The 23,917-nt window shown below is 37.5% G+C and overlaps 1 protein-coding gene across 2 annotated transcripts in view; it reads right to left on the reverse strand.

The window, feature by feature from the left end:
- The window catches only part of ERP44 (endoplasmic reticulum protein 44), a 112,170-nt gene that overhangs the window by 63,608 nt on the left and 24,645 nt on the right, over positions 1-23,917 (reverse strand). For both annotated transcript variants that reach the window (XM_017349290.4, XM_070054888.2), the window contains exons 2-3: positions 3,780-3,852; positions 2,065-2,104 (exon numbers count right to left, since the gene is read on the reverse strand). In XM_017349290.4, coding sequence (XP_017204779.1) covers positions 2,065-2,104; positions 3,780-3,852 — 113 coding nt within the window. The remainder of the gene's footprint in view (positions 1-2,064; positions 2,105-3,779; positions 3,853-23,917) is intronic.

Below are 23,917 nucleotides of genomic sequence, written 5' to 3' on the forward strand. Positions count from 1 at the left end.
TTGGAAAGTATTCTACTCCTTTGGATCTAAGTTTTCTTATTTTTAAAGTGCACTGGACTAGATAATATTCTATCACACTTGTGGCCACTATTACATCTGGGCCATGCTAATTTACTTTGGAAAATGCTATCTTTAGTACATATTTTATAAATGGTATATTCTCTGTATATTTTCAACTTTTACTGAAGTTTTGTAACATACGTACCATAAATAGCTACATTCATTCAGTACATTATCGAGAATTAATGTTTCAAAACTATAGCTATGCTATTTCCATGAAGTGAATAATAAAGTAGGGAACCACCAACTAGATTATAGCCCTATGATTAAGTAAGTATGAAGTAGCAGAGAAAACACTGCAAGAAGGGCTCCTAATTTTACTTGAGAATAGGGGTAAACATATTGATCTAGGAAGATAACCTGAAGAAAATGACATCTAATCTAAAATTTGAAAGATGATTATTAGGACTTAACTAAGATGTGGGAAAGGACAAAGAATGTTCAGGCAGGAGAAATATTGTAACTAAAAGTCTGGGGGTGGAAGAATACAGGAAATACATGTAAAAGATAAAACAATATGGCAGAAAAAAAAAAAGGAAAGTGGCACACAGAAGAATACAGAATTTCACAGGAATTGAAAGAGATTCAGTGTAACAAGCAGAATGTGGGAATACAAAGACACAAAAGAGATAGCTGCAGAGGTTCAAAGAGAACAAACCATGAGCAGCCTTCTAAACCAAAGTAAGGGATTTATAACTCAACCTGAAGGTAACAGAGGACCATTTAAAGGTTTTAAGAAGAGAGGTAAAGCAATCTAATATTCACTGTGGGACAGAACTCTGGCTTATACTGTGGAGAAGAGAATGGAGATACCTGAGACTGGAGACACAGAAAATAAATGAGGAAACTGTTCCCAGAATCTAGGTAATTCCAGGACCATAGCCCAAAACAGGGTAGCAGCAGCTAGCAAGTAACAAGCCTTAAAGGAGTAACTAAGATACAGATTTTCTAGAAATAAACATTATGCCAATGTTTAGTACTTTTCTCCAGCTAAATCTTTCTACCTCTATTCCATATTCTCTTTTTAAGTTTTTTGTTTGTTTGTTTGTTTGTTTGTTTTACAAGCAGAGTTAGTGGGAGAGAGAGAGAGAGAGAGAAAGGTCTTCCTTTTTCCGTTGATTGGCCCCCCAAATGGCTGCTATGGCTGGCACATTGCAGCAGGCGCGCTGCACCGATCTGAAGCCAGGAGGCAGGTGCTTCCTCCTGGTCTCCTATGCTGGTGCAGGACCCAAGGATCTGGGCCATCCTCCACTGCACTCCCAGGCCACATCAGAGAGCTGGACTTGAAGAGAAGTAACCAGGACAGAATCTGGCGCCCTGACCGGGACTAGAACCCGGGGTGTGGGCGCCACAGGCAGAGGATTAGCCTAGTGAGCCATGGTGCCGGCCTATTCCATATTCTTTAACAACTATTACTTATTATGTCTTTGTTCTAGATGCTGGGAATATTAAGACATTATTTCTGCCATCAAAGTTTATTTGCTAGGGCACACATGTAAAAGGTAAAACAATATGGCAGAAAAAAAAAGGAAAGTGGCACACAGAGTATTACATAAACAGAAAACAGAATCTGATTCAGAGGAAGGAATGAGGATCTCTTGTAAGGAGTGGTAGATTGTGTGAATTAAAACACTGTCTATATCGTTTTTCCTTCTTAAACATGCTATCCCAAGTCCTGCCCTCCAACACTGCTCTCCTTCTGCAATCCAGACAAATCATAATATGCAATTTTTATTCCCAGTGTATTTGAGGTTTTATGTTACCAATTTTTATTTTAAGATGTGGGTGATGTAATCAGTTATATTTTCCCCTTAAAACAGACATCTTAACCAAATTAAGCTGCTTTGTTTGTGCATAAACCTTAAGTGCTTTTGTGTATAGAATATTGTCTTTCTATAGAAAAAGGCTTCCCTATTTACCATTCACCATTAGCAACCTAAGAGAAATAAAAATTTAAGTGATACCCCAAAAAGACCAAATCCAAAAAATATGAAGATTACTTACCAATCAGCATAAAAATTTACTAAAGCAACATCAGCATTGTCTGAAATTGGAAAACAAAATCAAACAAGCTAAGTTATTTGTGTCTACATAATTTTGAAATTAATTAAAGATAGTGTTTTCATCATGATTATTTCCTATTATAAGGGCCTATTAAACATACACAATAACAAATAAGTTACCTTTCACTCAGAAACCCTTACATAGTTTCATGGACAGTTTATACAACATTGGAAGCCTCTGTCCTTTTTCTCTATATCCTCCATCTTGATATCTTCACTGTATATTAAACGAACATAAAGTAAAAGGGAAATCAAGGTAAACTCATGCAAGTAAGCTACTAGTCTACTCTCACAAAAAGTAAAAGGTAATGATCTGGATTTTAATAATTCATTTTGTGATCTTCCATATTTGTGAATAACTGAGGATTAGTTCTCCAAGTAAAATTCTGTTTCACAGAAGAGACTAAGTTATTTCTAAACCTCAGATATCCCACCTCTTAAAATAAGTAGCTTACAACTGACAGTGTTGTACAAGTTGTACCTTTTCTGGTTCCTATCCACTGAACAGTTAGTCTCTGTTACAAAATTAACTTAGTATCATTTGCATTTCAGGATGATGAAACATGAGAAAGATGTAGCACTGTTTGTTTTGCATAAATCTAATTTAGAGAAACTGAAACTCTTAAAGCACTCAGGAAAACCAAAAAAAAAAAAAAATACAGATTCTAAAATGTAGGAGATGAAAAAAATGAGAATGACATGCGTTTCAATTTCTTTCTTCTATTTTTACTTTCAAAGCACTTTTTATGCAATTCTCTATTTAACCTAAAGCAGTGGTTAATAAACTGTGGTTCCTGAACCAGAAGCATCAACATCATCCAGAAACTTAGGCAAATTGGGGGAGGGGGCACTCCAGCATTTTCTATAAGAAGTTGAGTCAGTGTCAGCAGTACAGATATTAATAAACCCTCTAAGTGATTCTGATACATACTAAAGTTGATAAAAATCACTGTTCTAAAGAAACTCCTTAAGACAGGAACAGATTTTTGGAACTTAGTTTCATGATCACAAAGCAATGTATGATGCTCATTTAATGTTATAACTCCTTTTACCTCTATTACTTATGGTTTTGTTATGTACAAACAAATGGGTGAAATGGAGTGTGTCTAAAAAAAAAAAAGAATTTATGCACATGGTATATTTTCTTGAAGCTCCTAAGTTGTGATATTCTGTCAACCACATCTTCATTTTACCTTTACTACTTTTAAAAGCAAGAAATAGTTTCCCCCAAGTCAATTATATCTGTATTTACACTGTCAGCAAAGCATTCAGCAAACAAAAACTTTACTGACGTTAATTGGACCAATGGCAATAAGAGATCAAAGTAGGTGACTTAATTTAAAAAAAATAAAAAGAAAAGATTTACGGCTGGTTCCTAAGGTCATTAACATTTAACACTGCACAGTATGAACTGTCAGACTTCAGCAAAATGATTTATGAACTGTTAGGAATGGCATGTGTATGAAGGCAAAAATGACATAAAACTAAAAGTATTAACTTATTTATAACACAGAAGGCTTAACACATTGTAAGAAATTTCATTAAACATCAAAACTAAAAGTGCTCCAACGCTAGCTCTCCAACTATCCTAGGTAACTGATGTTTTATGGTACTTTTATAGAGAAAGAAGTATCCTAAAAATATGAAGGTACTTACTTAAAATTTCATCTATATTCTCTGTATCAAGACTTGTTATTTCAGTTGTTACAGGTGTAAAAACCCAAGTTACCTGGAATTAAAGAAGTAAAAATTAATAAATGTTCCCACAAAAGACAAAGCAGAAAGTCCAGGGAAAAAAAAGAATAAAGTTGATTCACCATTACTTAGAAAATCACTCATCAATTGATTTTATTATCTATTTTAAACCATTACCAGCTGAAAAAAATAGGGAAAATGTTAACTTCTCAAGTCCAGAAAATAATCAAATAAAATTTCCATACTTTGAAATCTATAAAACAAATTGCTTTTACACAACTAAAACTGAGAATTTACTCATCCTTTTAAATTAATACATTCAACTTTATACAACTCAAGAAAAAATTTGCTAGGAGCTTATCAGTTTTGAAAGATTAATATAAAATAAAAAAGAAAGTATAAGTTTGCTATCACATTAACACTAGAACAAAATGATGAAGAATTCAAGACTTTCACAAATTATAAACCAGAAGTCCTTCTTCTGCCATTTTCACTTACTGGTGATAACAATGCACTCACTAAGTGAGAAGTTATTATATTTAAAAGCACTAAGAATGTTTTTGCTTCTACTTTAATGTATCTAAAATCCAAAATTCAAGTTTATCAAAAAAAAAATCTTAGCCTGCAATCTGCAAAACAAAGATACAATTTTAAACTGAAGTAGAAAATATTTACTTATTTTAAAGGGTAATATTTACTGTATTTTATTTGTAGGTGCCATCTTTTACATACTTTATGTCTGTTGTCTGGAGAATGTTTTGTTCAAAACAGACATTATGTATGGAAATTCAATCACTGAATCGTTGCTTTTTACAGGGTGACAACTAATGCCAGGTCCTGGTTACAGTACTAAAGATTATTCCTTTGCTTACTCATTTTACACTTCAGTACTCACAACAGTGAAGACTCAGAAATTTCATAATTCACCAACAACTCAATCTATATGGTAGAGAGGCATACTGATACTGCCATATAAATGAACCTAGCTTTAAAAAACAAAACAAAACATTTTATAGATCTATTCTTAGAAAAACCCTAAGACTAATACTAAGTCTTAGGTTCAAGCTACCATAGCCAATAAATAACTACCAAGTATGACTACAATAAAATATATACGTCCTAAAAGCTAAATGATTGCAAATCTCTAAATAATTGACTTATGTAACTAATTTCATTATTTTCAGCACCTCAAATATTAACTGGCATGATTAGACTTCTTCCCTCATTAGTCACTGATGGGGTTCAGGACATATTATCCCAAAAGAAAGCACACTGGCATTTCAGAAAATAGCAGAAACCAAGGTTTCTCTGCCTTCTTCCACCCTGTTCCTTTTGAGTAAGCCATTAGGCCTATCACCCACCAGAGACTTGAATAGAATTCCTGACTCCTAGTTTCAGCTTGGCCCAACCCTTGCCATTGCAGCCATTTGGTAAGTGAACCAGCAAACAGAAGACCTTCTTTCTGTCTGTCTGTCTGTCTCTTTCGAACACAATTGTCCACTCTTCATCAAGTACAAAAACCATGATTTTCCTTGTTTCTTTGGGTTGTCATTTCTAAAGGCTCCCCCGTCACATAAAACTTCTCTTCAATAAATTTGTATGGGCATTGCTCTTGTTAATCTGTCTTTTGTTACAGTAAGTGTCAGCTATAAACCTAGAGATGCGCGAGAAAACAAAGCTTTTCTTCTCCACACTATCAAAATCTAAATAATAGATCTTTCCCCTCATAAGAATATGATCACTCTTCACAACTGTGGAACCCAATTACACTGGAATAGCAAGATTTCAGAAATGTGTGTAGAACTCAAGAAAGAAACTGGAAAATACTGTCATAGAGCAATAAGATTGGTTATTATCAATGTCAAATCATTAAATAGCAGTATTGAGAGTGTCTACTAAGTACCACGGACAAAGAAACGTAAGGTGTGCCTCAAGGATCTATCAAACTACTGGTGCTAATAAAGGGAGAAAAAAGTGATAAATGCTAAAATAAGGATGATAGTGGTCTTTAGTTACATGATCCAAGGAAACCAATTTTTAAAAATCATTTTATTCCATTTTAATTTTTAACAGATTCAATATGATTTAAAGATATAAGTCTAAATGATATTCCTTTCTTTCCTCCCTCCCTCCCTCCCTCCCTCCTGGTTGTAGATGTGTGAATTGACTTCTAAGGTTTGTATTCTATTCCACTTGTCTACATGTCTATTTCTGTGCCAGTATGTTTTTTTCTCTCTTTTATTGTTTTTGAGATAACGTTTTTCAAATTTACATTACAATGAAAAGATTTAATACTTCACTGAAAGAAGTTTAATGAGTAAAAAGCAAAGAGGGGCTGGCGCTGTGGCGCAGCAGGTTAAAGCCCTGTCCTGAAGTGCCGGCATCCCATATAGTTGCCGGTTCTAGTCCTGGCTGCTCCTCTTCTGATCCAGCTCTCTGCTATGGCCTGGGAAAGCAGTAGAAGATGGCCCAAGTGCTTGGCCCCCTACACTCACATGTGAGACCCAGAAGAAGTTCCTGGCTCCTGACTTTGGATCAGCTCAGCTCGGGCCGTCGCGACCATCTGGGGAGTGAACCAGTGGATGGAAGTCCTCTCTCTCTGTCTCTTCCTCACTCTGTAACTCTTTCAAATAAATAAAATAAATCTTTAAAAAAAAAAAAGCAAAAAGATCCTAGTTTAGTGGAAATATAGACAATGGCTGTAAACTATAGCTGAATGGGAAAATGACCACCCATATACAAGTTTTTGTTTATCAATTGGTGCTTTATAATTTCTTTCAATGAAATAGAACCAATGACAATGTAACATCGACATATTTCCTATGTGGTTACAAGATAATAATTAAGTTCATTAAGACTTTAAGTCATTTCCTCTCAACAGTTTATGCACAGGAATAATTTTATGCAGATTTCATTGAAAATAATAACACATTATATTTTTTGTACTCCATTAGTTACCACAGATCAGGGAAAATATACCATATTTGTCTTTTTTGGGATTGGCTTCTTACAGTAAGTTTAACAGAGCTTTCCCAATACTCTTCTCTAATAATTTGATGGTATAAGGTCATAGATTTAGATCCTACATCCATTTTCAGTTGATTTCTGTACGGAGTATAAGGTAGGAGTCTTGTTTAATATTTCTGCATGTGGATCCAGTTTTACCAGCACAATTCGTTGAAGAGACTGTCCTTTCTCCAGGGATTCATTTCAACTCCTTTGTTAAAGATTAGCTGGTTGTAGATGTGTGAGAATTGACTTCTCAGGATTCTATTCTGTTCCACTGGTCTACATGTCTATTTCTGTGCCAGTACCAAGCAGTTTTGACTATTTATCTAAGACTGCTCTAACTATTCAGGTCTCTTCTGTTTTCATGCAAATTTTAGCATCAATTTTTTTCTATATCTGAGAAGAATGTCACAGGTACTTTGACGGGGATCACACTGAATCTTTAAATTGCTTTCAGTATGGGCATTTTGATATTAATTCTTGCAATCCACAAACATGGAATATTTTTCTATTTTTTTTGTGTGTGTTTTCCTCTATTTGTTTCTTTAATATTTTATAATTCTTAACTGTAGAGATCTTTTACATTCTTGGTAAATTTATTCTGAGAAATTTATTTTTTGTTTTTTAGCTATTGTGAATGGGACTGATCTTACAAGTTCCTTCTCAGCCATAGCATCATCTGTGTATACAAAGGTTATTGATTTCTGTGTGTTGACTTTATATCCTGCAAATTTACCAAACTATCTTACAAGTTCCAACAGTCTCTTAGTGGATTCTTTTGGTTCCTCTATGTATAGGATCATGTTATCTGGAAGCAGGGATAATTTGACTTTGTCCTTTCCAATTTGTATCCTTTTGATTTATTTTTCTTGCCTAAGGCTTGGGCTAAAGTTTCCAGGATTGTATTAAATAGCAATGGTGAAAGTGGGCATCCTGTATGGTTCTGGATCTTAGTGGAAATGCTTCAAACTTTTGCCCATCCAATATGATGCTGGCTGTGGGTTTGTCACATAGCACCTTGACTGTGTTGAGGAATGTTCCTTCAGTACCAATTTAATTAAGGTTTTTATCATTAAAGGATTTTGTACTTTATCAAATGCTTTCTCCGTTTCTATTGAGATAATATGGTTTTTATCCTTCAATTTGTTACTCTGATATATCACATTTATTGATTTGCATATGTTAACCACCCCTCCTTAGCAGCAATAAACCCTACTTGGTTTGGGTAAATGATCTTTCTGATGTATTGTTGGATCTGATTAGCTAGTATTTTGTTGAGGAGTTTTACATCTGTGTTCATCAGGGATATTGTCTATAATTCTCTTTCTCTGTTGTATCTTTTTTGTGGTTTTGGAATTAAGGTGATGCTGGGCTTGTAGAAGGAGTATGGGAAAATGCCCTCCCTTTCAATTGTTTTTTCTTTTTAATTTATTTATTTGACAGGTAGACTTATAGACAGAGAGACAGAGAAAGAGAGAGAGAGAGAAAAGGAAGGAGAGAGGGAGAAAGGTCTTCCTTCCATTGGTTCGCTCCCCAAAGAAACTGGTGCTGTGCCGATCTGAAGCCAGGAGCCAGGTGCCTCCTCCTGGTCTCCCATGTGGGTTCAGGGGCCCAAGGACTTGGACCATCCTACACTGCCCTCCTGGGCCACAGCAGAGAGCTGGACTGCAAGAGGAGCAACCAGGACTAGAACCCAGCGTCCACATGGGATGCTGGTGCCACAGGCGGAGGATAACCAAGTGAGCCACGGTGTCAGCTGAAATGTTTTGAATAGCATAAGAAGAATTTGAATTAGTTTCTCTTGAAAAGTCTGGTAGAATTCAGCAGTGAAGCCATTTAGTCCTGAGTTTTCTTTTTGTTGGGAGGGTCTTCATTACTGATTCAATCTCCATCTTGGCGATTGGTCTGTTTAGGTTTTCAATGTCTTCATGCCTCAACTTTGGTAGGTTGTATGTGTCCAGGAATCTACCCATTTTTTTTCTAGATTTTCCAATTTCTTGGCATATAGTAGTTTGTAGTAACTCCTAATGGTTCTTTTTATTTCTGTGGCATCCATTGTTATATCTCCTTTTTCATCTCTGATTTTATTAATTTGGATCTTCTCCTTTTTTTGGGGGCGGGGGGGTTGGGCCAATGATATATCCTTTTTCAAAACACCAACTCTTCATTTCACTGATATTTTGTATTTTTTGTTTCAATTTTATTTCTAATTTTAATTATTTATTTGCTCCTACTAATTTTGGGATTTTGTTCTAGTTTTTCTAGGTCCTTGAGATGCACTGATAGCTCATTTGTTTGATGCATTTCCAACTTCTTGTGTAGGCACTAATTGCTATAAACTACCCTCTTGACACTGATTTTACTGTATCCCATAAGCTTTGATATGTTGTATTGTTATCTTCATTCGTTTTCAGGAAATCTTATTTCCCTTTGATATCTTCTATGATCCACCATTCATTCAGGAGGTGTTGTTCAGTTTCCATGTGTTTGCATACTTTCTAGAAGTTCTTAGGTTGTTAATTTCCAGCTTCATTCCATTGTGTTCAGAAAAGATACATGGTATGATTTTAATTTGTTTGAATCTGCTGATTTGTTTTACAGCCTAGAGAAAGTTTCATTCACTGATGAAAAGAAGGCATATTCTTCAACTGTGAGATGAAATGTTCTGTACATATCAATTAGTTCAATTTGGTCCATAGTATAGATTAGCTCTGTTTTTTCTTCTTTGATTTTCTGTCTAGCTGAACTGCCCATTGCTGAAAGTGGGGTGTTTAAGTCCCCCATTACTATTGTGTTGGAGTCTTTGACTCCCTTTAGATTCATTAAACATCACTTTTAAATAGCCAGGTGCCCTGGCTCTGGGTGCATAAACATTTATTATAGTCACATCTTCCTGTTGAACTGACCCCAAAATCATTATAGAATACCCTTGTCTTTTTCAATAGTTTTTTGTTAAATTCTATTTTGTCTAATATTAAGATGGCTACTCCTGCTAATTTTTAAAAGCTTTCTGTTAGCATTGAAACTTTTTTCCATCCTTTCATTTTCAGTCTGCATGTTTCTTTGTTGGTGAGGTATGTTTCTTGTAAGCAGCAAATAAAAGGGCCTTGTTTTTTCATCCATTCAGTCAGTCTATATTTTTAATTGAAGAATTTAAGCAATTACATTCAAAGTTACTATTGATAGGTAACAACTTGGCTCTGCCATTTTTCTGTAAATATTCCAATTGTTTGCTTTGGATTGCCTTTGTAGTTTTACTGGAAGATTTTCTGCTTCATATTCTTTCCTAGAGATGACTATGTTTCTGTGTGCAACATATCCTTACACATCTTTTAAGGCTGGAAGAATGGTGACAAATTCTTTCAATTTCTGTTTTGGAAGGTCTTTATTTCACCTTCATTATTTTGAGAGCTTTACAGGGTATAGTATTCTGAGTTGAAATTTTTTTCTTTTAAGACTTGGACTATGTATATCTATTCTCTCCTTGCCTATAGGGTTTCTGATGAGAAATCAGCCATCAGTCTAATTGGAGCTCTTCTCAAGGTAATCTGATGTTTCTCTTGTGCACATTTTCAATGTTTTCTTTATGTTTTACTGTTGAAAGTTTGACTAAAATGTGTCATGGTGAAGATCTTTTCTGGTCATGTCTATTAGCAGTTCTATGTGCTTCCTGTACTTGGACATCCCTTTCTCCAAGTTAGGGGAATTTCTGTTGTCATTTCACTTAACAGGCCTTCTAGTCCATTCTCTTTCCACACCTACAGAAACTCCTAACCTGTATGCTTAATAATCTTTTTAAGATTTATTTAAAAGACAGAGTTACACAGAGAGAAAAGGATAGGCAGAGAGAGAGAAGTCTTCCATCCACTGGTTCACTCCCCAATTGGTCGCAACGGCTGGAGCTGCACCAATCCAAAGCCAGGAGCCAGGAGTTCTTCTGGGTCTCCCATGTGGGTGCAGGGGCCAAGGACTTGGGCCATCTTCCACTGTTTTCCCAGGCCATAGCAGAGAGATATATAGGAAGTGGAACAGCCAGTTCTTGTACCAGCACCCATATGGGATGCCAGCACTGCAGGAAGCTGCTTTAACCTCCTATACCACAGCTCCAGCCTCTATCCCATAAATTTTTAACATTGTTTTTAATTTTTTAAATTTTTTTTTTTGTCTTACTATTTCCAAAGATTTGTCTTCTAGCTCAGATATTCTTTATTCTGCCTCACAACTCTGTTAAGGCTTTCCACTGTATTTTTTATTTCAGATATTGATTTCTTCATTTCCAATACATCAGTTTGATTACTCCTCAAAAATCTCTCACAGGAGAATTTTTCATCCCTTTTTTGTTTTTAAAAGATTAAGCCAGGATCAAGGAGCCAGGAGCTTCAACCAGGTCTCTCACACAGGTACAGGGCCCAAGGACTTAGGCCATCTTCTGCTTCTTTCCTAGGCCATAGCAGAGAGCTGGATTGGAAGTGGAGCAGCCAGGACTCAAACCAGTGCCCACATGGGATGCTGGCACTGCAGGCAGCGGCTTTACCCACTACACCACAGCAATGGCCTCTTTCATCCCTTTCATGTAGGGATTTCTTTAACTCATGGGTTTGCTTCTCATTGCTTCTGAGTAATTCTATGACTTTTTTTTTTTTTTTTTTTTTTTTTTTTTTTTGACAGGCAGAGTGGACAGAAAGAGAGAGAGACAGAGAGAAAGGTCTTCCTTTGCCGTTGGTTCACCCTCCAACAGCTGCTGTGGCCGGCACACCGTGCTGATCCGAAGCCAGGAGCCAAGTGCTTGTCCTGGTCTCCCATGCAGGTGCAGGGCCCAAGGACTTGGGCCATCCTCCACTGCAGTCCGGGGCCATAGCAGAGAGCTGGACAGGAAGAGGAACGACCGGGACAGAATCTGGCGCCCCGACCAGGACTAGAACCCAGTGTGCTGGTGCCACAGGCCGAGGATTAGCCTATTGAGCGTGGTGCTGGCCAATCATTCCTTTAAATTCTTTTTCAGGCATTTCATCAATCTCTTCATCTTCACATCCTAATATTGAAGTGCTGTTGTGTTCTTTTGGAGGAGTCATGTTGTCTTGTTTGTTCTTGTGTTTCTTTTATTTCTTCATTTATTTTTAAGCATCTGTGGAAATAATTGTTGGTTTTTCTACTGACAGATTTTATCTTTGAATATGCCTCTGTGGCTTTGGGGAGTGTCTGCTGCTTCAGAGGCATACTCAGAGGCATGTGCTGGATGGGGCTAGGGAGCTCTAGTCAGTGCTCAAGGGTGGGATGAAAATTCAGGGTGACACCCATGTTGGGGGTGGTAGATCTCCTCTACTGTCAGCAGGGGGAAGGGTATGATTACAACTGTTGGAATAATCACAATTTCACCTCCTCTCATTAAGCCCATTTTTGAAGAGCTAGTTATCACTTACCAAAACATGTTTACAGAGAATGAATGATTAAAGTCTATATTCAATTGCATTCCACTTTGAAATATTCATGTGGCAAAAACATTTACATGCTGCTTAATGCCAAAATGATACTATGATCAATTTGGCTGTATTAAATTTCAGTAGACATCTATTACTTTAAAAATCTAATAAATATGCAACAGATATGAATAGTAATCAGTCAAAAGTAATGTTTAAGAGGACCCAAGGCAAGAAAACTGTCTCTGACCCAATGATCTCTCATTCCTGCAGTGTATAAAAGGAGGTATTTTCCTATTATTAACATTTCTATTAATGTGATAAGGGGAGGCAAAGATAGGTTGTTTACTTGACTTTTTATCAGGCTCCACCAGTCTGCTAAATTTTTCTTTTTATGTCAGCTGTGGACAGAAACAAGATTCTCCTCGGAAACATCTTTATGTGTCAAATGCTATAGTTCTTAAGCGTAATAAAGACAAGTAACTACAGATGAGGGAGGAAAGATTGGAATCATTATTTTCAAAAATTTACTAAAAGGAAGGCTTTAAATTAAAGAAAAACTTACATAGAAATTTTTAATAGATCTTATGGAGAATATAGGTTCTAATGATGTGATGTTTAGACAACATATATAGATACACAGACATATACTTACAAAGTTGGTCATGCTTTTCAGTTCATTAGTTCATTTCCTTACCAACAAAGAAGAGGAATTAGGCATCTCCAATCACCTCCCACAGCAAAGGAATAAAATCAGTAATTTGGGAAAATTACTACATAACTTTTCAAGGGTCAATTGCAAATAGTCTAAATCCTATTAAGTCATAAATTCAAGAAGGCAAAGGGTATGTGGTGTTATACTTCCTAAAATGTCTCATTGTTTTTCTGTCTTCATGCTTTGTTCATACAGTTTCCTCAGGACCAACTAAGAAAGCCTATCCAGTTTAAAAGCTATGAAGCCTTTCTTCACAATGCAAGACTATAAATGACTCATTTCTCTTTTTGAACTTCTACATTACTTCCTATAGGGCATTAAATATCATTCTTTCTCAAGTGAATAGTTACAGATTCCAAGGAGAGGGAGAACAGGATGGAGGAGTTGAGATCAATGGTTCAGGTCCCCTAACAATCAAAGAATGGGTGCCCAGATCTGCTTTGAACAGGACTTCTAAAAGACAAACATGTCTGGGAGGCTTTGGTGCTAGGCCATCTTTCCTGGCTATGAGTAAGGTCTCCAGAACCAAAAAGAGCACACAGCTCTTCTTAAAATTTAAGGTGTTTATGCCTGAGATGAAACTGAATTCTATTTGGGCAAGAGATGTGCTGATGTGTACAAACCAAAGAACAACACAGTGACTCCTGAGTGGCAAACCTAACCAAACCAGAGTAATTTTGAGGAAAAGTAACTCATATCCATGAAAACAGTGAATAACCTTCCTGAGAAGGCACTGTATGCAGGACTCATGCAATTTTGTATCTTCAAGGATTTAAACTAATGAAAACTAAATAATAAATAAATGGAGGTGAATTTGCTCTCTTACAAAAAAAATCTAATAAAGAAAGAAATATATTAATTCTGTCCCATTTGCCCTGGTGTCTTACCTCCTCCAACAGACAATAAGAACCTTAAAATTAGAGACTACACTTTATTCAATTTTGTATTCCACAGATCACCTACCATCATAACTATTTGCACAAAATAAGCATTCAAGTATGTACTAAATGAATGACTAGATGGATGAATGGGTAGACAGTGTTAGTAAGCTAAATTTTTACTTTATTAAAAGATGGTGTTATATATGAGAAGTGGAGAGAAAAAAAATCCGGAAATGAAAATGGCCAACAAACAGTTTTAACACATTTCAGGAAAATAAGCTTATCAAATAGGGATGAAGGCTATATTATAATTTGGTTTAAATATATAACTGAGAAAAGGATAATATTTGGTGATAATTCATAGATTCAGAGAATATTAGAAGTAATCATCCCACCCATTAAAGGAGAACCTCTACAGCACTGCCTAAGACCTGTCATGAGCCCCTAGTAATACCTTCTTGTCACCCCTGCAGTTCTTTAGCATGATTTCCAGATACAGCAGAATGTAACACCACTCTCATTTAAGAAGAGTTGCAAGATATGCAGTACAGCATAGTGATTAAAGTTAACAATAATATATTATTTACTTGCAAATTGCTGAGATTAGATCTTAAAAATTCTCATCACAGGCCGGCGCCGCGGCTCACTAGGCTAATCCTCCGCCTAGCGGCGCCGGCACACCGGGTTCTAGTCCCGGTTGGGGAGCCGGATTCTGTCCCGGTTGCCCCTCTTCCAGGCCAGCTCTCTGCTGTGGCCAGGGAGTGCAGTGGAGGATGGCCCAGGTGCTTGGGCCCTGCACCCCATGGGAGACCAGGAAAAGCACCTGGCTCCTGGCTCCTGCCATCGGATCAGCGTGGTGCGCCGGCCGCAGCGCGCCGGCCGCGGCGGCCATTGGAGGGTGAACCAATGGCAAAGGAAGACCTTTCTCTCTGTGTCTCTCTCACTGTCCACTCTGCCTGTCCAAAAAAAAAAAAAATTCTCATCACAAAAAATAAGTATATAAGTGCTGGATATGGCAATCCAATTTAATCATATCACAATGAATATATAACATCAACTTGTACAATGTAAATATAATTTTATTTATCAATTATTAATAAAGCTGAGAGAAAAACAAAGTGAATCATTAGTAAATTATCACCTCTCCCTAACATAAGAAGAATTGCTATGTTAGGCAACATTTTCTATATTGTACTATTTTAAGGTTAATTCTGTCATGAAAATAAATGATATGAAACTTTCAGGACTAGACTTTTTTTTATTAAGATTCATTTTTAATTTTCTTTATACATAGAAGATCAACTCTATACTAAGTAAAAATTTCAACAGTTTGTACCCACACAGAAACACAAAGTATAAAGTACTGTTTGAAGACTAGTTTTACCATTAATTCTCATAGCACAACACATTAAGGACAGAGGTCCTACAGGGGTAGCAAGTGCACAGTGACTCCTGTTGTTGATTTAACAATTGACATTCTCATTTATGACGTCAGTAATCATCCAAAGCTCTTCTCATGAGCTGCGAAGGGTATGGAAGCCTCTTGAGTTCACAAACCCTGACCTTATTTAGACAATGTCATAAGCAAAGTGGAAGTTATCTCCTCACTTCAGAGAAAAGTACATCATTCTTTGATGGCCCCTTCTTTCTCACTCAAAGAGAGCTTTTATTTAGGTCATTTTTTGTCACAGTGTCTTGGCTTTCCATGCCTGAGATATTCTCATGGGCTTTTTGGCCAGATCCAAATGCCTTAAGGGCTGATTCTGAGATCAGAGTGCTGTTTAGGGCAATTGTCAGGACTAGACATTAACAAAATATTAGATACAAGAGGACTTCAAATATGATTTGTTAGCAAGGTTCATATCCACAAAAGCATTTGTTAAGATTTCATATTTTTTTTAAATTAGAATCTTAGTAAATGGATTTCGAAAACAAGAATTTCCAGTGAATTTATTTATCTACAGCTTATTATCTTAAAAGCTTGCTATTCAAAGTGTGCTCTCTGGACCAGAAGCATTAGTATCATCTAGCAGTTTGTGAGAAACGCATAATATCAGGCCAAACCCCAGACTTAGTAAATCAGAATTATTTTAGTAAGATCTCAGGTGATTTCCTACACACACTGAAGTATAAGAAGTATTGCTGCCGGCGCCACAGTTCTGCACCCGTATGGGAGACCAGGAGGAAGCACCTGGCTCCTAGCTTCAGATAGGCGCAGCACCAGTCGTACCGGCCACTTGGGGGGTGAACCAACGGAAAAAGGAAGACCTTTCTCTCTGTTTCTCTCTCACTGTATAACTCTGCCTGTCAAAAAAAAAAAAAAAAAAAGAAGTAGTAGTATTGCTTTAGAGAAGCATGTAAATTCATTTTAAATTGCACAATGCTTATGGCCCTCAAATATGAACACAAGAAAAGAACAAGTAAGAATCATTTGTAGCAATTAATTGCTATGATTTTATAAAAGTATATAATCTATAATTTTCCTAGAAATTTACAGAGGTTAATTTTTTAAAGATATTCTGCCTTCTGCTTAAAAAAAAAAGCTTAAATAAACATTCGGCATGGAATTGTTGGCAGAAAAGCAAAGCTTTACTAGAGGATGTTTCCTTCCCTATAGTATTACTGCTCTCAGTAGGCACTGTATTGGCTAGGCATTCTACAGTAGCATCTTCTATCTAGTTCAGTGTATTTTTGTTAAGTCTTTCATTTACTTGCCTTATTGCTGTGAGAATATCAAAGTACTTAAAAACTGTCTCTCTTAAAGCAAGAAATAAGTAATGTACCAGGAAACAGCTCTCTTATATTTCTAATCCAGACTGACAAATCACCCTACAACCTCAAGGCCCAATGCCTTGGGCCCCAGGCTGCTTGTCCTCCCTGAGGGCCACTTCCCTGACTGCAATGTCACTCCACTCATATTCCAGTTCTGCATTAAGCTGGCAGACAGCAGAAGCACAAAGGTTTATAGCTGGCTGCAAGGAGCCAAGAGATGGTGAAAGGTCCCTGGAGAGAAGAGGCTGAGGCTGACAGGAACTATAAGGCCCTTGAAGTTGGGTATCAATCAAGGCACACTTCACACTGTTAGTATTCCCAGAAGCATTATGATGAACTAGAAGTTCAAAGAGTGGGGAAAAAATTAGACTAAATATAGACTAACACTGGAAAACTACTTTAACCCCTTTATTTCTCAGTGGTAAAACCTTCCTAAAAGATCAGTTCAACTACAGCTGGCATTTAAGAATTAATCTGCATTTATAAAGATTAAAACAATTACAAGCACTCTTCATTGCCAAAATATGCTGTAGACATGTTTGGGAAAACAAATTCTATAGCAAAAAAATAATTCAAATACAGATAATATAATCCCTAATCAAAAATTTAGCCAGTAAAATCAACCACGAACAAAAAATAAACATAACTGCAACATTTTCAAATATTAGATATTTTATCATACATGGATTTCCATTAGAACTTGGTATCACGGAGCAGGCATTGTGTTGCATCACGTTAAGTCACCTGCTTGGGATGCCTGAATTCCAAATTGGAAGGCAGGCTCAAATCCCAGTTTCACGACTTCTGATCCAGTTTTCCACTAAAGCACCCTGAGAGGCAACAGTTAATGGCTCAAGTACTTGGGTCCTTGACACTCTTATGGGAAACCCAGACAGGAGTTCTAGCCTCCTGGCTTCAGCATGATCCAGTCCTGACCATTGTAAACATTTGAGGAATGAACAGGAGATAGAAGATAACACCTTTCCCTACCTCTCCTTCCCTCTCTTTATCACTCTGCCTTTCAAGTGGATGAAAATAAACATTGTTAAAAAAAATTCTTATTGGTTTTTCATTTTTCACGGTGTATAAAAATGAGATAATTTATCTGGAAGAGACATTGTATTCCTCTGACCTTCAGAAAAGATGTTCTCAATATAAAAAGCTTTTTAGAGATGCAAGTAAAATCTCAATGTGTGGAAAGGACTAAAACCCAAACTTCTAGTAATGACAGTACTAAAAAAACACAGGAATTGAGAGGAAGTCCATATGAAAACTACTTTCTCCTTTTTCTGTATATACCTTAGAATCTGGGGGAATGGAACATCCCATTTATCATTGTTTCCCAACTAGTATCTAGCACTGGTCCTTGTAAGTAACATTCAAGAAGAAATACAAATATAAGCCAAGAGGAACTTAATGATTGCTCATTTGGTGTTGCACTGTAATTTCCATCCAAGAAAGTTCATTCCCTTAACAGAGTTTACCTACATGTTAGTGTACACATTGTTCAGTCACTCATTCATTCATTCCACAAAATTTTTTTTATCTTTTTAACTTTTATTTAATACATTTCCAAAGTACAACTTTTGGATTATAGCGGCTTTTTCCCCAGATAACCTCCCTCCCACCCGCAACCATCTCATCTCCCACTCCCTCTCGCATCCTATTCTTCACCAAGACTCATTTTCAATTATCTTTATATAGAGAAGATCTACTTAGTATTTACTAAGTAAAGATTTCAACAGTTTGCACCCACACAGACACACAAAGTATAGAGAACTGCCAGAGTGCTGTTTAGGACACCTGCCATTCTGAGTCTGCTGTGTATCCCACTTCCCATGTTGGATTGTTCTCTCCTTTTTAATTCTAGCAGTTAGTATTAGCAGGTCCTAGTCTTATTTATGTGATTCCTTTAACACTTAATCCTATCATCATGATCAATTATGAACTTAATCTGATCATTCTTACTAGTGAGATGGCATTGGTACTTGATGGGATTGAATTGGAATCCCCTGGCACATTTCTAACTCTACCAATAGGGGTAAGTCCGAGTAAGCATGTCCCAAATTGTACATCTCCTTCCTCTCTTATTCCCACTCTTATATTTAACAGGGATCACTTTTCAGTTAAATTTAAACACCTAAGAATAACTGTGTGTTAATTAAAGAGTTCAACCAATGGTATTAAGTAGAACAAAAAAAATACTAAAAGGGATAAAGTATTAAGTTGTTCATCAACAGTCAGGACAAGGGCTGATCAAGTCATTGTTTCTCGTAGTATCCATTTCACTTCAACAGGTTTCCTTTTAGGTGCTCAGTTAGTTGTCACAGATCAGGGAGAACATATGATATTTGTCCCTTTGGGACTGGCTTATTTCACTCAGCATGATGTGTTCCAGATTCCTCCATTTTGTTGCAAATGACTGGATTTCATTTTTGTTACTGCTGTATAGTATTCCATAGAGTACATATCCCATAATTTCTTTATCCAGTCTACTGTTGATGGGTATTTAGGTTGATTCCAGGTCTTAGCTATTGTGAACTGAGCTGCAATAAACTTTGAGGTGCAGACAGCTCTTTTATTTGCCAATTTAATTTCCTCTGGGTAAATTCCAAGGAGTGGGATGGCTGGATCATATGGTAGGGCTATATTCAGGTTTTTGAGGAACCTCCAAACTGTCTTCCATAGTGGCTTTACCAGTTTGCATTCCTACCAACAGTGGATTAGTGTCCCTCTTCCCCCACATCCTTGCCAGCATCTGTTGTTAGTTGATTTCTGTATGTAAGCCATTCTAACTGGGGCGAGGTGAAACCTCATTGTGGTTTTAATTTGCATTTCCCTGATGGCTAGTGATCCTGAACATTTTTTCATGTGTCTGTTGGCCATTTGGATTTCCTCTTTTGAAAAATGTCTACTTAGTTCCTTGGCCCATCTCTTAAGTGGGTTGTTTGTTTCGTTGTTGTGGAGTTTCTTGATCTCTTTGTAGATTCTGGTTATTAAACCTTTATCGGTTGCATAATTTGCAAATCTTTTTTCCCATTCTGTCGGTTGCCTCTTCACTTTCCTGACTGTTTCTTTTGCAGTACAGAAACTTCTCAATTTGATGCAATCCCAAATGTTAATCTTGGCTTTGACAGCCTGTCATTCCACAAATATTTCACCGAGGCTATGCGTTGTGGCTAGGCTCACAGAAGGCAAAAGGGTATGAATAATATCATAAAAATGAATAATATCATAAAGATGTCTGCATCTGGCAAAATCATCAAGCTCATTTCATATTAAAAAATAAGAGAAGAGCCAGTATTGTGGCTTAACGGGTTAAGCCACCATCTGTGGTGGTGGCATTACATATGGGCACCAGGGTGCATCCTGGCTGCTCCACTTCTGATACAGTTCCCTGCTAATGTGCTTGAAAAGCAGCAGAAAATGGCCCACACCCTTGGACTCCTGTACCTACATGGGAGACCCGGATGAAGTTCCTGGCTCCTGGTTTCAGCCTGGCCTAGCCCCGGCCATCGCAGAAATTTGGGGAGTAAACCAGCAGATGGAAGATCTCTCGCTCTCCCTCTCTCTGCAACTCTTTCAAGTAAATAAAATAAACCTTAAAAAAAAAGAGAGAAGATTCATTCAAACATTTTAAGATATCATTCATAATTCCTGCAAAATCCCTACTCTATTCTCTCTTTTAAAAAAATATTTATTTGAAAGTCAGAGTTACACAGAGAGAGAAGGAGAGGCAGAGAGAGAGGTCTTCCATCTGCCTGTTCACTCTCCATATGATGGCAACAGTCAGAGCTGCTCCAATCAGAAGCCAAGAGCCAGGAGATTCTTCCGGGTCTCCCATGCAGGTTCAGAGACCCAAAGACTTGGGCCATCTTGTATTGCTTTCCCAGGCCACAGCAGAGAGCTGGATCAGAAGTAGAGCAGCTGGAACTCGAACTGGCGCCCATATGGGATGCTGGCACCACAGGTGGTGGCTTTACCTGCTATGCCACAGCACCAGCCCCAGCCTACCCTATGCTTAAAAAAAAATGCTGGGCATCGAACAACGAGAATTACTTTGCATGTAAGTACTCTCTTTCTGCCAAGGCTTTCAAGCTTTGAGTTGATTTTAATGTAGACATTGTTACTGGACAATCTTAACGTTCTAAAACATTAAGATATCTGGACAACCAGAAATTATGCAATATTATGCTTCCTGACAGGATGTAATAGGAAATAAGAAAGCACTATTATAAGGTAATCTTTTTTGTGGGGTAGCAGAGAGATACACAGAGATAGACATACAGAGAGAGACTGATTTTTCCGTACACTCGTTCACTTCTCAGATGTCTGCAAAAGCTGGGGTTGGGCCAGGGGCCAAGAACTCAACTGAGGTCTCCCATATGAGTAAGCAGGGACCAAACTACTTGAGCCATCACCTCTGCCTCCCAGGTTGTGCATTTACAGGAAGCTAGAAATGGGCACTGGGCCAGAACTAGAACCCAGGCCCTCAAATATGAGATGCAGGAATCCTAAGCAGTGTCTTAACTGCTATACCAAGCACCCACCTCTGCAATGTATTCTTACAAAAAACGAAACTGAACCTGGCATCCATCTGATCAAGCCCAAGAACGAGTGTATAGGAAACATAGTATATAAAGGCATATATAAAATGATACTACAAGGAAACAAATAGCCATATTAGAATTATATGTTTGTGTGTGTGTGTGTATGATTTTATGGAAAAAAATAACAGTCTATCTCCATCTGGGCTCCTTTCAGAAGTGGACTCCGAGGACGGGAGTCAGTATTTGGGAAATGAAGGAAAAATGGGGAAGTAGGACAAGGAGAGAAAGACAGCAATTACCTACAGTGAGTTAACAAAATGAAAGTACTTCAAAAATGTTCACAGAAAAATAGAATCAAGAGATTAAAAACAAAACCAAAAACTTTTATTGGAATTCATGCAGTTTTTTCATAACACCCATTTTTCATGTAGTCTGAAAAACTGACTTTGTACCAAAAATGGTTTTGCCCCCAAATAAACTCATACTTTTAATTTCATTTTTCCATGGATTTGCTAAAGTACCCTTGTAGTATACCAATATTTTGATATGCTAAGCATTGAAAATACCAATGTTGTCACCTAACTTAAAAAAAATTTTTAAGGTTTATTTTATACAAATAGATGTGGTATCTCCTAAATTATGTAACAAATTCTTTACCCCTCTGCTATACCAGTTTTTGTGGCTGTCATGTGCATGTCTACACTGTAAAATATGAAGAGGGCATCTCCTGTTTATGTCCAAGAGTCCCTTTGTGTGGTCCTGGCTATTTCTTTGGTGAGTAAATAACCATCAACAAAAAACTGTTCTTCAAACTTTTGACTTCTTATTTTCCATATTCACTTAGTGCTAAAATGACTCAGACTTCTTAGTTTCTTATTCCTGACTCCTGTGTCCTACAGTAAAAACAGCTTTATCGCTAAATCTCACAATGATTTCATTATTATATACATCTAAAATATTAATCCACTATTTAAATATTTCTAGCTATACTATTAGTTCTAACTAAATTAATTCTAAATTCCAACCAGATCGTCCTTGAGAGGCCATATACTTGTTGAGATGCCTATCCTAATTAAATGATCATTCGAAGAATCTTTAACATTGTCCTATACTCCACATATTAATTGTCTATATAGTAAATTGACTTGGTTTTCCCACATTAGGTCTAAAATCCCCCCCCCAACCCAGTGACTGTCTCAGTGCTTATATATATTTTAAGGCTCATTACCTTGTGACCCCCATCACTAGGCAATTTTACAAAAAAAAAAAAAGTGAATGATATTGGTTTGTCAAAGAAAATTTGAATGTAGAAGTCTGTCTCCCTTGCTCATGTCTGTCCCTGTTTTATTGGTTGCCATGAGATAGAGGTAAAGAAAAACTGGAAAAAGGATTGGCAGAATTACAGCTGTGTTACTTACTTTAATCTTCAAGATAATGTGGGAGGTAGAAACAAGATCAACAGGCAGAGGTGAGCACTCATTTTACTCTAACTACAAAAAAGAATTTTTTATAAGTTTTCTAACTCTGTAAAGTTTTGATGCTGCCAATCAACATTAAGGACAAGAGTAGAGTCTCCTAATCTCTCTTACGCTCTTCTCTCTCACCCTCTCGCCCGGCCCATCAGGCTTCCCCCACACAACAATAAACCTTTCCTCTAACTCCAGTGTTTGGTGTGTTTCGTGACGGCCTCACTCACATTGGTGCTGTGACTCGAATTCAGGCTCTCCCTTCTACCTTGCTCTACCTGAGCTGTGTCGGGATCCTGGACTTCAGCCAGTCACAAAACACACTCCCAGAACTCCTTCCATGCCACCAAATGCTTAGTGATCTCCATCCACACACTGGCCTTTCAAATTCTGGGGTAAAACACAGAATGGAAAATTCTCGTGGCAACCGCCACTACAGGTTGTGGTTCCCTCTACTTTATCTCAAAGTCCTGGTACCAAGGACCACAACTCCCTATAGCCTTGTGCCTCTACAGACTCTGTGTCCAGGCAACAGTGGGTGTGGGTGATGACTCAACGCCCTGTTTCCCTTCTATGGGCTATGCCCTGGGCTCCAGTGGGCACATGGGTGATGACCCCTGCCCTCTGTTCCCATATCGTCCTATCTGCTAGCTGTGATCTCGGGGATGCCAGATAACTGCCTATCCAACTCTGCAGGTCACCATGGGAGCTTCTTCCCATGTTCCATTCGATTCTCCTCTCGGTTGTCTTCTAAGTATTACGGTTCCTCTCAAATTGGCTCCAGACCTCAAATGTTGACCCTGATATCTTTATCACTTCTGTGAGTGATTGGGAAAATGGAAAGAGATCCCATATGTTCAAGCTTTTTCCTATCTTCTATCTAAACCTTCTATGTGTACTTCCAGAGCAGGTCCTTTTGGCCTCCAAAGTTCCCACTAGAGGTCAAGGGCCTGAGCTTTCACTGTCTCAGCTAACTGTACCTCCCCCTCCTGACCAGGAATTCCAACTTTATCTTAGAACCAGGCCTGGTCCAAAGTCTACTCCCCCTGTCTTATCAATGATTCTCCCAGAGACACAAAGGCAAGTTTGGGAATAGGCAGTCTCCATGCCTTCACCATTGTCCTACAACTGGTCTTTGCCCCTCCCACTCCTGCTCCAATTTACCATAAGAATAGCAAGGGAGTAGTGAATCCATCCCTTAGAGTTCCCTGTTTACTGCAAAACAAATAGGTATCTCACTCTTTTGATGGCTTTTTTTTTTTTTTTTTTTTTTTTTTTTTTTTTTTTAT

The sequence above is a fragment of the Oryctolagus cuniculus genome, chromosome 1 (genome assembly GCF_051225735.1).
Source record: "Oryctolagus cuniculus isolate XC-2025 breed Fujian yellow rabbit chromosome 1, ASM5122573v1, whole genome shotgun sequence".
Lineage (NCBI taxonomy): Eukaryota > Metazoa > Chordata > Mammalia > Lagomorpha > Leporidae > Oryctolagus > Oryctolagus cuniculus.